The sequence below is a fragment of the Crassostrea angulata genome, chromosome 8 (genome assembly GCF_025612915.1).
Source record: "Crassostrea angulata isolate pt1a10 chromosome 8, ASM2561291v2, whole genome shotgun sequence".
In the NCBI taxonomy this organism is placed as follows: domain Eukaryota; kingdom Metazoa; phylum Mollusca; class Bivalvia; order Ostreida; family Ostreidae; genus Magallana; species Magallana angulata.
The window spans coordinates 8,438,609-8,454,658 of NC_069118.1; the positions used below are offsets into that span (position 1 = coordinate 8,438,609).

The 16,050-nt window shown below is 32.1% G+C and overlaps 1 protein-coding gene across 1 annotated transcript in view; it reads left to right on the plus strand.

Moving 5' to 3' along the window:
* Positions 1-16,050, plus strand: part of LOC128158579 (uncharacterized) — a 39,675-nt gene that overhangs the window by 11,488 nt on the left and 12,137 nt on the right. Inside the window, exons 9-23 of the mRNA XM_052821478.1 lie at positions 225-461; positions 2,213-2,470; positions 3,490-3,866; positions 3,949-4,105; positions 6,666-6,980; positions 7,447-7,713; positions 7,816-7,945; positions 10,553-10,779; positions 10,868-11,128; positions 12,352-12,507; positions 12,704-12,957; positions 13,063-13,344; positions 13,974-14,051; positions 14,174-14,975; positions 15,605-15,936. Of these exons, the coding sequence (XP_052677438.1) occupies positions 225-461; positions 2,213-2,470; positions 3,490-3,866; positions 3,949-4,105; positions 6,666-6,980; positions 7,447-7,713; positions 7,816-7,945; positions 10,553-10,779; positions 10,868-11,128; positions 12,352-12,507; positions 12,704-12,957; positions 13,063-13,344; positions 13,974-14,051; positions 14,174-14,975; positions 15,605-15,936 (4,133 nt within the window). The remainder of the gene's footprint in view (positions 1-224; positions 462-2,212; positions 2,471-3,489; positions 3,867-3,948; positions 4,106-6,665; positions 6,981-7,446; positions 7,714-7,815; positions 7,946-10,552; positions 10,780-10,867; positions 11,129-12,351; positions 12,508-12,703; positions 12,958-13,062; positions 13,345-13,973; positions 14,052-14,173; positions 14,976-15,604; positions 15,937-16,050) is intronic.

Genomic DNA, 16,050 nt, shown 5'->3' on the forward strand with positions numbered 1-16,050 from the left:
GATATTAGTATAATATTTGAAAACTAAGATAAAATAGAGTATTTAACCAAAATGGAATGCCGCAAATACGTTATCAGTATTTTGCTGTTTAAAATGACATGTCTTGAAAAATTATCAACACCTTTATTAACATCATGTAAAAGTCAAATTTGTTCTTAGCCATCAATCCTTACAATGCATGTAGTGCAAAATTATAGTGTTAATTTTTCATTTTATTTTGACAGAACCCGAAGAACAGGGTGCTGCAAAGGATGCCGACTTTAGTACCGTCACTTTCTCTACGCTTTTCACGTTTCTTATAAAGGAAAAAGAGCCTAAAGTTACAGGAGCCTGGTTGGTCCCTTTAGTCATCCACATTACCTCGCTCTCAGATAAAAAAGACGAAGAAGCCGTGCTAAGGTTCAAGGAATGTGAAACTGACACAGCTCTCCATGCCGCAGCAAGATTATCAGTCATTACAGGTTTTATCATTTCCAGCAGATAAATGTTTTGTGTTTTTAACTTAAGGTGGCTCACGACAAATCAAATCAGAAAATTAATTATGATGGGTAGGAAGTATATAAGTCAAATCTGCAAAACCTTGCAATTTTGGAAAAGAAATTGTATTTTTATTTAGTAAATACAAACAAAAGGCTCAGGCGGATTTGAACTCATCATTTGCAGTTCACAAGCCACTACTTTAACTACTGAAGTATATGTAAATATTCAACCAAATTGATTCATAAAAAGAATTCAAGAAAACGTTTAAATCGACATTTAGGTCGATATGTTAGGTACCTTAATTTGTTGCAGATGTGAACTATAAATTACATAAAGATATGAAAATAGTGTAACATGTAATATTATAGTTCACCTACAGTACCCGCAACGTTATTTTTTCACAAGATAAACGATAGGATAGGATTCACGCACGATAGGATAGCATTAACGCACGATAGAACAGTATACACGCACGAAAGGATAGGATTAACGCACGATAGAACAGTATACATGCACGATATGATAGGATTGATACACGATAGGAAAGGATAAACGATGTTCAAGATAAACGTATGATCGCTTTAAACGATATTTACGAACAAACTGATAATGGCAGAATTTGAGAGAGAACGCGTACAAATAAAGATTTACGTTGAATTTTTTTTAGTAGTTAATCATCGCTGCATCATTTATAGAATGTATAAAAATGACCAGTTAATTTTTTCAACTTAAATTATGAGCTTTAATGATCAATACATTTTTTGTATTGTTAAAATTGTTTTCATTACCGAACATCCTAGCCGATCGCCGCGAATATTTCAGCCCGAGAAACTCTCGGAAAATAGCGTGTTTAATTATATAGATCCAACTCTAGTATAAAGTAAATATAAAATCTATCATAAGTACATTTCTTTCTGTATAAGAAAATGATGCATTAAAAACGAATTATTACAGACAAGTTAAATAAATATTTACGCAGATACACATTCCGCGTACGATTTGTTAACATTGTTTTCAATACCACACACCCTAGCTGATTGCCGAGAACATTTCAGCCTGAAATCAAATATCACACGGAAAATAACGGGTTCAAAATACAACTAGGGTTTTAATTAAATATAAATTATACCATAAATAGTTTTGTTTCTGTAAAATATGATGCAACAAAATTAAGTTGCATAAAAGTCAATGTTAACGCAGGTATACACTGCGTACGATTTAATATATTCGATATACAGGTAAATATGTTACCTTGTTTCTAAGAACTCCGTTTTTCATTTTCAATGTTAACAGATATGATGAACATATAATATTGGTTAATTTTGATCGAAAAAATTTAAAAATTAGTATCCTGACGGAATGTTGGATAGGATTTTACAATTCTTGTTCAATAAATGTTCGTCTACGGCGCACCGAACGAGTTGCAACTTAGTAATAAATTTACTTGCTTATGAAAAGGCATGAAATGATTAACACAATAGGATAAACGGAAGAATTGTTGAAATTAAACGATAAACCTGATAGGATTCACGCACGATAGGATAGGATTATCGCACGATAGAAAAGTATACACGCACGATAGGATAGAATTAACGCACGATAGAACAGTATACACGCACGATACGATATGATTGATACACGATACGATAGGATAGGATTGTAAAAAATAACGTTGCGGGTACTGTAATTTATTACCTGTAATATACAAAGCCATTTTATTTGTGTATTGCAGAAAATTTGCAGATGCTCCAGCGCATGACAGAACTTCAAAAGTGCATTGATTTGAAAGATGGAGTAGGAAATTCACCTTTGCATTCCATCGTTAAGATGCCACGACCCCCAGAGACAGAGGCGTTTGTGCAGGTGGTAGAAACATTGCTCCGTATTGGTGGTTTGTCAGATATCAAAGACAATGCCGGAAAACTGGCTGTAGAGTTTGTTGACCCCAACACAGAGCCTAAAACATTTAATCTTTTGAAATCAAGTATAGGTAAGAAAATACGAGTCAGCCAATCTTAATTTTACATAAGTTCTAAATGAGTTACAAATACATTTTTATGAATAGTAATAATAGATGCAAATAAAACAAAAACATTTTAAAATGATTCTTAAATCAATGGAATTCAGCTATGAAATGTAAAAGTTGCAGTGGTTAATAAGGAAGCTATGTTCAAAAATGTAACATTAAACCGTGATATTAAAAATTGTTTTCCCTCGGACTGAAATGTCACACTTTCATTGGATTAAACATGGCACGTGATTGCCTCATATATCTCTATGTAGGTTCTTTGAGGATTAATATTAGGCAGTATGGCCGTCATTGACAGCCGCCTCACCTACTCATCTCGATATATCTTATTATTTAACACAGAAATTGTGTTCAATAAGTCCTTAAAATATTTAGAGTAGTTGCCCTTTGGAATTATTTTTAAATTAGAGTAGTTGCCCTTTGAATATTGACGTCACATTGTTATGTCTGGAGCAGAGCAAAATGGCAGCGTCGAAATTTGCTCAAAATCTGCAGAGGTTTAAAATTGAATAGCAACAAAACATTGTAAGTAATATGGGTGAAGCGAAGATTTATTTAAGTGTATTTGAAAGGTGGTATTGATAATTTTTAAGAGTTTAAATGAGTTTAACTTGACGAGATGTAAGGCATCTTGTACATTGCTTTGCGGAGATCACCGCTTTTTGTGAATGAATATGTCGTTTGATAGTCCTTGGGAAAACAAAACACTTATTAGGTTAGTTACTGACTCACTACGAAAATATATTGGGTTGATCAATCTCATAGACGGCTCGGCTTCGCCTCGCCATCTATGAGATTGATCAACCCAATATATTTCCGTAGTGAGTCAGTAACTAACCTAATGAGTAATAGTGTCCACCTTGAATTTTGTTTTATTATTCCACAAATATGAGGAGCACATGGTAAAAAATGTTCATTTTTCACATCACTATTAAAAATGAGATATCATAGGATCATTCTATGTGTTGTAAACATTGTAGGATCTGTGACAAATACAGAACCACAGACAGAACAAAAACACGACACCCCTACAAACGAAATTCCACCAAATGATTATTTGCCTGAAAACAATGTTGTACCCAAAACCGACAACAACTCACCATTATCATCAAGAGAAGTGTCAAGAGAAGTTTTCAAATTTAACAAACGTGAAGGTGATAAGGCATTTAAAAAGAAGCAATTTAAAGAAGCACTCATATTGTATAAAAAGGCCAAAGAACACATGAGAGAAGCAAAAAGAAGTGATCTTATTGAAGTGTTTTGCAACCTGACAGACTGTCTTCAGTTCTTCGAGCAATACAACACCATTTTGGAAGAGAAAAATCAATTTGGGTCTTACATAGAAACATCTTTCGAGGTATAATTTCACATTTGACATAATATACGTTATATCTGAAACTTTTTTTTAAGAAAATGTTTTCATCAACATAATTTTTCAGGCTCAATTTAGAATTGGAATAGCGTGCATAGCCTTAGAAAAATACGAGCAAGGTTATCATCAAATGTGCAAAACATATAACACTTGGCCTACGGCACCTCTGAAGGATGATATGTTGTGCAAACTGGCCAAATGTTATTCAAAATGCATCGAAAAAGGTAACCCTTTTATTCAATTGATTTTGAGTGATTGTCACACTTCGACGTGAATTATGCAAATTTAACAACAGACCCTTGTCTGTTGACGCACTTAGTAAAGAATGCCCCGATAGTAATGCTTCCCATATACAAACATATGCATTTTATTTTATATTCCAAATAAATTTTCAACGTTTAAATTATGATTTTATATAACATATTTATGTTATCTGATGCAATGAAAACCTTATAGCTCACCGAGACGAAATTGGGGGGAATTTATGCTATACCCCGGCGTCGGCGTCCGACCCTGGTTAAAGTTTTTGGTGCAGGTCCTGTATGTAAGTTATTATTTGTCCCATCTTCACTAAACGTGCATGGATGGTGCATCTGGACCTATTTGTAGACTTGAAAGACTTGGATGCTGAATTTTGGCCATGAATTTCATATGCTGGAGGAGGTTAAGATTTGGGAGCAGGTTAAAATTTTGAGAGCTGGTGCACTTTGATAGCAATATTTAAGTTACTACTGGGCTTGACTTCACCAAACTAGAACATATGGTGCATCTCATGATACAAATGCACCAGACAAGCTTAAATGCTGAATCTGAGCCACAGGTTTCTGATGCATGAGGAGGTTAGGGTTTTTGGAGCTGGTTAAAGATTTTGGAGCATGTGCCCTCTGATGATATTTCATAGTTTTTACTGGTCCTAACTTCATCAAACCTGCATGGATGGTGTGTCTTATGACACTGATGCACCAGACATTCTTGAATACTGAATCTGAGCCGTAGGTTTCGGATGCTGGAGAAGGTTGAGGTTTTTGGAGCTGATTAAAATATCTGAAGAAGGTGCCCTCTGAAGGTTATATCTTAGTAAATACTGGTCATAACTTCACCAATCTTGCATTGATGAAGCGTCTTATGGTACTGCTGCACTTGACAGGCTTGAATGCTGAATTTGAGCCATAGGTTTAGGATGCTAATTGAGATTAAGGTTCTTGGAGCTGGTCCAATTTGTTAAAGCCGGTACCCTCTGATGATTATATCTTAGTTATTACTGATCCTAACTTGACTAAACTTGCAAGGGTGGAGCGTCTTATAATGTATATGCACTTGACAGGCTTGCATGCTGAATCTGAATCACAGGTCTCGGATGCTGGAGTAGGTTAAGTCGCGAAGCGTCGAGTTTGATCTGATGATCCACGAGACGTGATCCGGCTCTTTGGATCAAGTTACTGCTAAAATAATAAATTTATTATGTACCCTTGTCCATATAAAAGTCTGAATTACAAAACTAACTTTTTAAAGTCAACTGACCTTTACTTATATAACAAAGCTTTTTTGAAAGGAACTCTTTTAAAACGCGCTAAAATAAAGACGTTATTTATTGCGTACTACGTCATCAATTTCAGGGATTGGTGATACAGAATCGGAAAACCACAATGTGGTGATCCGAAAAATCGGACCACAGTCTGTAAAATTAACAGTATCAAGAAAGGAAAATCTATGGGTATATAATAAAATATCATATCTTGATACGGTGTCATATCATATGTTACAATTATATATTGTATCAGTATATATTACAGTATTATATTGTATACTATGATATATCATATGACACAATATTGTGTAGTATTATAGGATTCAATATCATATTTTATATAAGTGTATTGATAAACACTCTATCTTCCAATTTTACTGTATGAAATTAACATTTGATTATCAATTTATTTCAACATATGATATACGACATTGTGTCAAACCACACTACAGTATCCATGAACATTCAAGAACATTAACTATGATTTCCATATAATATGATAAAGGTGGTCTCATAAAGGTGATGCTTCATAGAGGTGATGCCTCGTCTCGATGAGCTTCGTAATCTCTGATTACCTATGCTTTTTTAGAATTAAATTGCCAGACTGAGTGTAAGATAGAAATCATGTTTTTATGTTGCTGTATGTTGATTTTTAAAAAACTCTAAGCACGAGCCATTATTTATTGCTAAATGTCCCTACGCCTATTTTGCAACATATACAAAAATGTACAGAAATGCCAGGAAATAATAGACTCAAGTAATTCAAAGGACATTATAAATATTTGAGCCTTAAGTTTTCAAATCTTATATATTCAATTTTGAAAACGAGAACATTGCAAATGCTTAAATTCAGAAGACAAGTTAAACGTAAGACTCAGAGTTCGATACATTTTTTATTAACATTCACAGTGGAAATTTTTCAATCTCTGACACAAAAAAGGACATCGACTTCGAAAACATAATAATGCTTTACAACTGAAAAAAACAATATTTTAAAATTTAAACAAGCATTAAAAATAGATTTTTTTGGGGGTTAATCTAAAACAAAGGCTCGAGATTTGTTGACAAAACACTCACAACTTTTAACTCTATCTATCGCTTGATACCCAACATTCTTTATACCTATTAGTGAATCATTCAAGTGCTCGAATTGATTGCTCTAAACATAAAAGGAAAAGAAACAACATTCGGACATTAAAAGAATTTTCTCTATTGGATTTCTATTCATATAGATATAACATTACATTTTTTTCAAGGCATACGCATTCCTGTTTTAAGAGGCGTTATCAAAATGAGAAAAGGCAAATGGATGAGGCTAATCTACATACTAATTCAGAACAGCGATTGGGTCTCAGCAGAAAACATCTACTATGACTTGAAAGGTTGGGGAGAAACATTTCGTGATTCATTTGATTTGAAAACAGTGTGTAACATTAACTTGCTTCATGAACATAGTTGGGCCGTTGATTATATCATGGATCTGATGAAAAACGGAAGTGACTGGCGAAAACTTTGCATTGAGAAAGGAGAATCTTACCTCCATGCAGGCGTAAGAATTGCATTGGCAACAGGTAATTTAAAATGTAAAGTATGAAGAAACTGACTTTCTTCAAAACAGAATTATGAAAATAAGAAAAATAATATACCGGTATATATATATATATATATATATATATATATATATATATATATATATATACTGGAATACTGGAATAAATATATATATATATATATATATATATATAGATAAATCCAAGAAAAACCTCAGTGGTCGGTGAAATATATATAAAACTTAAATAAATGAAAACACAAAGATCGAGTAAAACATAAGCGCTTTCATTTTCTTCAGATGTTTTACATTTTGTATTGTAAAACATCTGAAGAAAATGAAAGCGCTTATGTTTTACTCGATCTTTGTGTTTTCATTTATTTAAGTTTTATATATATATATATATATATATATATATATATATATATATATATACTGGAATACTTATGGCAATATATTATACAAATTCGTGTATCTTTTGCTTTTAGAATGCGAAGACCTTCTTCGTTATCTCCTGAATGAAGCAATGAAAAGCCGTGAATTGGACATTCAGGATTCTCACAGTAATACAATACTCCATCTTGCTGTGGATAACAGAGTGTTAAGTACTGGAAATCGAGAATTTCAAATGTTAGTTGTTAATATACTGCTTCAGACTGGAGTTAATCCCCTCATATTGAATAAAAAGAAAAAGCTGGCATCAAAATGCGTACCAAAGTCCTTTCCACAACTATCAGAACGCATACAATTTTTTGGTAATGTATTTTATATTTCGTAAAACATTAAATGAAATTTACGTACATTTATTCTTTTTTGCTGATCTTTTAATCTATGTTTCTAATAAAATGATGTTTAAGAAAAAGCAATGAAAACGAAGATAAAGAAACAGGAAGAAGAAAATCGACGTATAGAAGAAGTTCGAAAAATCCAAAAACAGCAAGAAAAACGGAGACATCAGGAGGAAAAAGAGCGAAATAAAAAGACCAGGTATATGAGTGTATTGAGAAGGTTCGATGGTCATAGCCATTTTTAGACTATATTGATCTCCTTACAAGGAAAACTTCACATAAGAATACAGGAAAATGCCCAAATTTAAAATTTAAAATATATGGACTTTTCCTTTAACCAAATAAAAGTTTATAGCTAAAGAGATCATACTTAAAACTTAAAGGAAGAACAGATGGCTAAATTGTGAACCACCCAGTCTCCTTTAACATATACCGATAATGTTATGCAGTTAACATTCTTTTCATCAGTTAAAACTATAACGAACAAGTGAGTTAGATATTCAGTGTACTAATAGTTTATCCTTTACATCGTTTCTTAATCTTATCGTATTGTATTGGTTCTCTATTTTCTGGATCTTCAAATGATTTTAGCTTACATTTTTATCGTGTTTATACTTAGAAAATGACTTAAAAATATATGATAAGCATTAAGACTTTTCATCTAAGGAGGCCATCTCAAAATACAGGTACATTTACTATAGGATTATACTCACATTATTGATTTATGCAATCAAAATTTCATAGTCAAGTCTATGAAACAAATATGATTATTTGTAATGACAAGATATGAAAAGATTTTATTTTTACCGTGACAGTAATTGAAATCTTCATTCGTTTTGTTAAATACATTTTGAATTTCGTAACCTACCTGTCAGGTGAAAAGCAACCTTTTTTCATTTTGTTTAAAACGAGTTTCGTAACTTGCTTGAAAGGATATAGAAGCATTTAAAGAAGATTTTCGCTAATATGGTATATCATAAAAGTCATATGTCTTTGTTTTTATGTATTTCACAATAATTCTCAGTATTTCCCAGTTCACAGAAAATCAATAGTATTTCCAGGAATGGAAAATACCTGTATTTAATTCTGGTCATTCCAAACAACGATACTTCCTGGCCAATCGTTGATCCTGTTGCATCGTGTACCTTGTTGAATTAAGATAGTTCCCGGAACTCTTAAAGTTCATTGTAATCAATGTTACATAGTCTGGCAACTTCTTGACCTAAGAAGTTTATTCTTTATTATAAGTGTATTTAAGAATTCTACACCAAAATATCCGTTTTTATGACTTACTGTTACCCCAAAACACGATATATTTACACAAATGGCAACAATTACTGTTGAATCATTTAAATTCGTGTTGGCTAATTATGGTAGATTTTGGGTATTTTGCTATTTCGTGGGGAAGTAATTTCGTGGATGTGTCTGTTTTAAGTTTTAGCAAAACAATAGCTCTCTCTAAACTTGTTTCTGTCGAGGATGTAAATTTGCAGGGGAGAGCTACCCATAAATACAACGAAAATTGAGCCACAATGAATTGTATCGATTCCACAGTAATGAGGTACAGCGTGCATTATGTGTTTCATGTCAAGATTAAACATGATTGGAGAGTTGAATGTTAAAGGAAAATTTAGTTTGCGTCTCATATATTGCTACAATTTTGAAATTGACCGGTGAAAATATAAGATGAAGATAAAAACAGCGTATGATTTTTTAAAACTACAAGTACATTTGTCAGGGTACTAGTTCCATGGTGCATGCAGTCAGTTTATGTGTCCGGCATATTTTAGGTATATTTTATCTTCCTTTGGCCTAATCTGGCTGAAACTTTACCTACAGATTGCTGTTTTAGCAAAGTGTACAATGACTTCAATTCATCTTTAGATTAAAGGTTTAAAGTGTTTATGAGAAGGGCCAAGGTGATAGCAGACCTATTAAATACATGTGTTTGTTCGGACCATATTCTCTCTCTCTCTCTCCTAGAATCGATTTTCCTAGACTATTTGTAGATAAGAATGTTCAGTAATTTTGAACAAAATGTCTTGGTCGCAAGACCTGTAGATAAAATCTTTGCATGAACTCTTTGTCATTCCTTTATCATTATCAGTCATACACCTAGCCTTTTGAGTGCTTATGTAGGATAAAAGATGCATTGTAATTTTGAAATACACATGTAAATACTCAAGTCTAAAATTACATCTATAAGGGCATACAAAAGTACTCTAAAATGTTTGTTTTCCAAACGACCTTTAATAATGGGGGACCTTTTAAAACGAACACTGTATAATTTAATTTGGTGGTATATGACTTTTAATTACTATTTTATACATTGTAATGGATTTTATTATATCGTTCTGGTCTTTCGCATCTTCACAACACCAGTTTTTTTGTCCACTCTGCTTCCCACAAAAAGGACCCAAACCACAAGGCTCGAAATGATGGGTCCTTCGAAAAGGCATTTATTATATTCTCAGAACATAAAGATTTACCTTTTGGTATTATCAACACGTACTTTTTGCCTAAGTTACGTTTACATTTGTTAATAGATATTGTTTTGCAGTAAAGTACAAGGTGAAAACTAAGATAACGTTATAGGAAATATGGTTCTGCTGTCAAATCATCTGTAATCATACAAAAATCTTTCGTTATGTGCTCATAATTTCCACTTTGAATTGCCACTATGTAAAGTACTGAATTGTTTGGCCCCATATTAAATACCGAAAACTTCGTTAGTTAAGCATATGAAGCGAATCCATCATGATTTTCATATTCAAGTATGAATATCATCCTATTGTGTTTATTACAGAGAGGAAAAGACACTTGCTGCAAATAATGAAAGAGATTGTCGTTCTCTATGTGCTAATGCATTGGAAAGCGCTAAAGAAAAAATGAGATCCCAAAAATATCGACTAGCATACTACGATATAACAAACATTTTCAAGAACACGAAACATAGATTGGACATACACAAACAAATAGAAAACGAGGCCCTTTATCTTGTTATCAGCGCTCTTGGACAAAATGAAAATCCAGGTTGTATATACTTTTAATTTAATGTTTTATCACAAATCTAAAAGTGTTCTTTGTTTTTGAAAGCAACTTTTCTTTTCTTAACTCTTAGATATTCCTGAAAAACTAACGAAGATACCGATTAAAACGTACAAGAAAATAGTATCTGGTCTTGCAGAGAAAGAATATTGGAAACAAATGCACATTGCTGTTGTTGAATATCGAAGACATCATGGATGTTCCTCCTTATCGGACTTTGCAGACGGACTTTCGGTTAATCAGGTTATCAAATGCAAACAGCTCCAACAAAGCGAGGACCTACTTATTGAAATCATTGAAAACATGCTGAGTAGTGGGGCTGTATTATCTGAGGGTAAAAGAGCGTTTATTGTTACTCAACTATATTTAAATAGAATTACTGTTGTCCGCTTACGCATATAATACATTTAAAAAAATCGCACATGAGACCCGTCCAACATATGTTATATTCTCTCTGATCATAGAATAATAATGAATAACTTTTTATATTCAAAAAAAGAAAAGGTTTTTGTTTGATTCTATATCTCAAAAGTCTGTCGATTTTTTTGTAAAGAAACGTTAGAACTTAAAGGCCAACATATATCTGAATTCAAAATCAAAGAAAACATTAGGAGTCACTATTTCTAACGCGCCTCTGTGCATTTTACATTACTTTTCTGCTTTAAAATGACAATTAACATACATTTCGTGTATATAAATCATGACAATATATTAAAACATTTTAGAAAGAAAAAGTTATCCTACACCATTGAAAACTTAAAAAGTGTAATGTTTCTGCCATTAAAAATTTAGCATGCAGATAATTTTTCAAAGTGTATATAGCTTATAACAGCCGTATCAAAGATATCTTAATGTATTTAAAAATGAAATCAAAAGAAAGATTCAGTAAAGAATTTTTTAAAATACCTGGAAGATACGTTTGCCATGAAAACAAGGAATTACAACTCTTAAAAAATATAGAATTTCAAACTAATGGTCAATACAAATATATACTCAAATAAAAAGGAGCAAACAATTTTAGGCAAATCAAATCAAAATACTTATGCGACTTAATGTCATACAATTTTTATGCCCTGTTTTATACAATTTTTTTTAAAGCTAAAATTTTAAACATAATCAGTTCTAAAAGTTCTACATGCCATTCTTTCCAGCGTATTTAAAAAATCGTTGTATTACATGTAACTATTAAGTATGACGACCACTCGAGATCATCGCCTAGCGTTTGTTTACTAAGCCAAAAGCCATCGTACTCTTATTTTTATAACCAGCTAATTGATCAAATTATTTAATATACTTTTATATTTTTTTTATATTTTTGTGAAGTAGTTGCCGATTCAAAAAGTTTTAATTTGAATAAATTGTTTATCTCTAAACATACAATAAGAAAATAGTGTAATAACGTGAACTATATGTCATCGTTTTTTTAGCTTTCAAAGTTTTAAGATCTTTGCTAAAAACGTATGCAAATGTTATATAAAAAGGCCTATGGGCATTTTATATTTAGAAAGTGTCAAGTATGATATGTTTGTTTACTTAAGCTTCAAATGTTTACTTCAGAAGGAAAAGACGCAATTGGAACTGCTGTACAGAATAACCATTTTAAGTTCTTAAACCGACTGTTTGGTTTTGGTGCTAATCCAAAGTACCTTTCTGTGGAAACTGGTGATACACCTATACATGCAGCGTTATATATAGCATTAGAAAGGGACCAAGGTAACACACATTACTTATTTTCGAATTTTTTCTTTCTACTAAATTTTGATAATAATAAATATAAGATATTGATGATTCCCATTATATATTTTTACCAAATTTTTAATACTTATCATGAAAGAATGAGATGTATGTCCATAGCTATAGCTCAGTTCATTGAAAAGATGTTTTAATTAGATTTATTTTGATTTTTGAGGAAATACTGGAATTCTTGAGAGGTTTATAGAGATGTTCAAGAAAGACCCTACACGTTTCCCATTGTTAGACCCCGCCTCTCTTAATGAATTTGGCGATAGCTTGTTTCACGTTATTGCAAAGATAAAATTCAGCAAAACGTCATTGGAAGTTACAAGAATATTATGCGAAAAAGGCGTTAAATCAAACATTAAGGACAGCGAAGGAAGACTGCCTGTAGAATATATACTGAATGAAAATGACAGACGTTTGCAGGTTAGTGAAAACAAACGTGCAAGAAGTCATAAATTCTTTTACTTTATGTCCTCGATAATAACATTTGGTTGATACTTCTTGCATTTTTAAATTTTTTGGCTGCAGTACTTTCGGCTAGCTTCAAGAGCAGCTAACCTACATACAGATGATACAGGTGGAGGAAATGATAGAGAAAACAAGCACGGTACAAACAAGAAAAAAACTGCCGACAGCACAATACCTGATGCACCGTTGAAAAAACAGAAACTTAAAGAAAATATAAGTCACATGATCAGTGAATTAAATGACATTGGAATGTACTCCGAAGAATTAATGACCAAGAGTCGGAAACGACGGGACGTGAAGAAAAAAGAGGCATACGACTTGGAATTAAAACATGCCCAAAAGGTATTCTATTGTAATACTTACATATATATATATATGTGCCTCGTTTACATGTACACAAAAATACACGTATATATTTTATAGTTTTTTACCTTTAGCCATATTCAGGCATGTAATATTTATTTGCAGCATCTGTAACCACAAATATAAGATAAATAAAGACTAGGTCGGTAGTTCCGGTGCTGGAATGCACAGATTTTACGTTTTCTCTACATGTGGACATATTGACGGCAAAAGAAGATTTTACATTTAATAAACAATAAAGTATCTCTAAAATTGTGAGGATAAGCTTTCTTTGGTCAAGAATAAACGATTTGTTACCATTACTGTTATCACTTGGAATTCTGATGCGAAGACATTCTTTTTTGCTTTATAAGTCTTAAATGCATTTATAAGATCTGATTATCTAAAATTATTCAAACTTATCAAACTGTCTCTCATAGGGACATGTGACATCGACTTCTTTTAATTGTTATAATGTCTTGAAGGATGTCACTCCGAATTTAGACTGTTATTAAAGACATACACGTTTAGTATATTTAAATAAATTAGGACGATGCTATCTTTTTAAAGTTATAAAGTAAGAAATAAAACAGAGTTTCAATAATATTTATTTGTATTCGTAATCACAGACAAATGCACAGACATCACATTCTGCACGAGCCATTTCAATAAAAGATGTTGGATCTTTCCAGGAACCATTACGTCCGGTAAGTTTTAAGTGATATTTGTGGCATATCTTCAGTTGTAAATGCTGAGAGTAATATTATTTTGCAATACGAGAATGATTCATAAAATTATAAGAATTACATTTATAAACTGTCTTCAATAGATTGAACCAGGAATGTTTGAGGACAATGAATGGGAAATTGAATGTACATCTCTAGTATGGGAAAAGCTAATAAGTTCAGCCTTTCCACTGCAACGTCGAAAAGAAATCATTGCATCCTTTCAAAGGTTTGCCAGCGGAATATTTTCGACTAGTATTTGTTTAGAGATTGAACCAGGTAGTTTATTTGAAACAATAGAAATATATGAAACTGGACCAATACTATGGGAAATAGCAGTAAGTTTTTCTCCGAGATTAACTGACTCTGAAACCGATTCAAAAAATGTGTACACAGAAACTGTGCGAGTTTGGGACATCGTAGAAACTAACACTGAAAAAGAGGCATCGCTAGCCAGAATTAAAGAATCATACTTAAGAGGTGGAGAGTGTATTTATGAAAAATATCTCACATGCTCGGTAAATGCTGACCAGAAACTGTTTGATAATTTTGATAAAGAAAAAAGAATTCCCAGAAGGTATTTTGGTTGCTCACGCTCGGACACAGAAATAAAAAAGCAGAAGATGATCTTTCCTGGGAGCTACTCTGCGACAGAATTTCATATCTTGAAGTTTTATTCATTTACAACTCAAATGGCCATGACTTCATTACAATCAAATAGTTGCACTAAAGATTTTCCATTTAAAGTTACGGAAGTGGAACATTCGGTTATATGTCTGCCTTCTTCTGATCCCATCTTGCTTCTAGGAAGAAGTGGAACGGGTAAAACAACATGTTGTCTCTACAGATTATGGAGCAGATATGACCAAAACGCGAGAGATACTGCACATAGGTTTGATCCTGGAGGTATATTGTTTAAATATATCAATTTATAAATGTAACGTATATTTGATAATGTGGCTACGAATTTTACATTTAAGCAATAGGTGTCCATATTTGACCTAAACATTTTAATTTATTAAGCACGTGAATTTAGTTAATTTGATGCATGTCGTTGTCCTAAACTATTTTTTATAGTTTAAAGTTAATTAAGAAATTACAAATAGTGATACAATGCGATAACAAAATTAATCCTGTTTCCACACTAAAATGTGTATTTTTTAGATGTTGAATAATTTTTGTATTTTTGGATTATTGATCAACTTGAACTTAATATTTCCTTGACAATTTCCTGATGATTTTTATCCTTATAATGCATGGTTTTATTAAAATTATATAAAATTTTACCTTCTAGGTAAATGTTTTCATACACATTTAAAATGTATAACGTAAGTTTGTTTTTCTTACTTATTTCCAACGAACGAGGAAATCATACTATTGTCAATTAGTCGTTTATTAAATCTTAACTGCATACCAAATCATTACTGTCCAAAAAAAAAAAAAACAAAAAAAAAAAAAAAAAACAAACAAACAAAAACAAACTTTTATACATTTATATTTTGATTGATATTATGCTATAACATATTTTTTCACAGATGAAGATGACGAAAATGGATCGATGGAAAATGAATTGAATAATGAATTGACACAGGATAATGTTGAGAAAAAAACTTTTCGACAGCTTTTTATTACAAAAAATTTAGTTTTATGCAATGAGGTTCAGAAAACATTTTCTGAGATGAGAAATTCGTTGGATGAAAATAATTTGCCAGCAGTATCGGCAGCTGAGGAAACAATTCCTCCGAGACTGCAAGACCTTCAGAATATTCATTTTCCTCTGTTCCTGACATCAAGAAAACTGCTGCTTATGCTTGATGGATCGCTCCCTGACCCGTTCTTCAGACGAGATGCATCTGGAAATATTGTGGTACGAAATATACAGTATGTAAATAAGAGGCTGCGTGATCCTGACATAGTTTTTAAGTATATGTGTTCATAGTCAATACGTAAGACAAAATACAAATATTCAGCAAAGTAATAA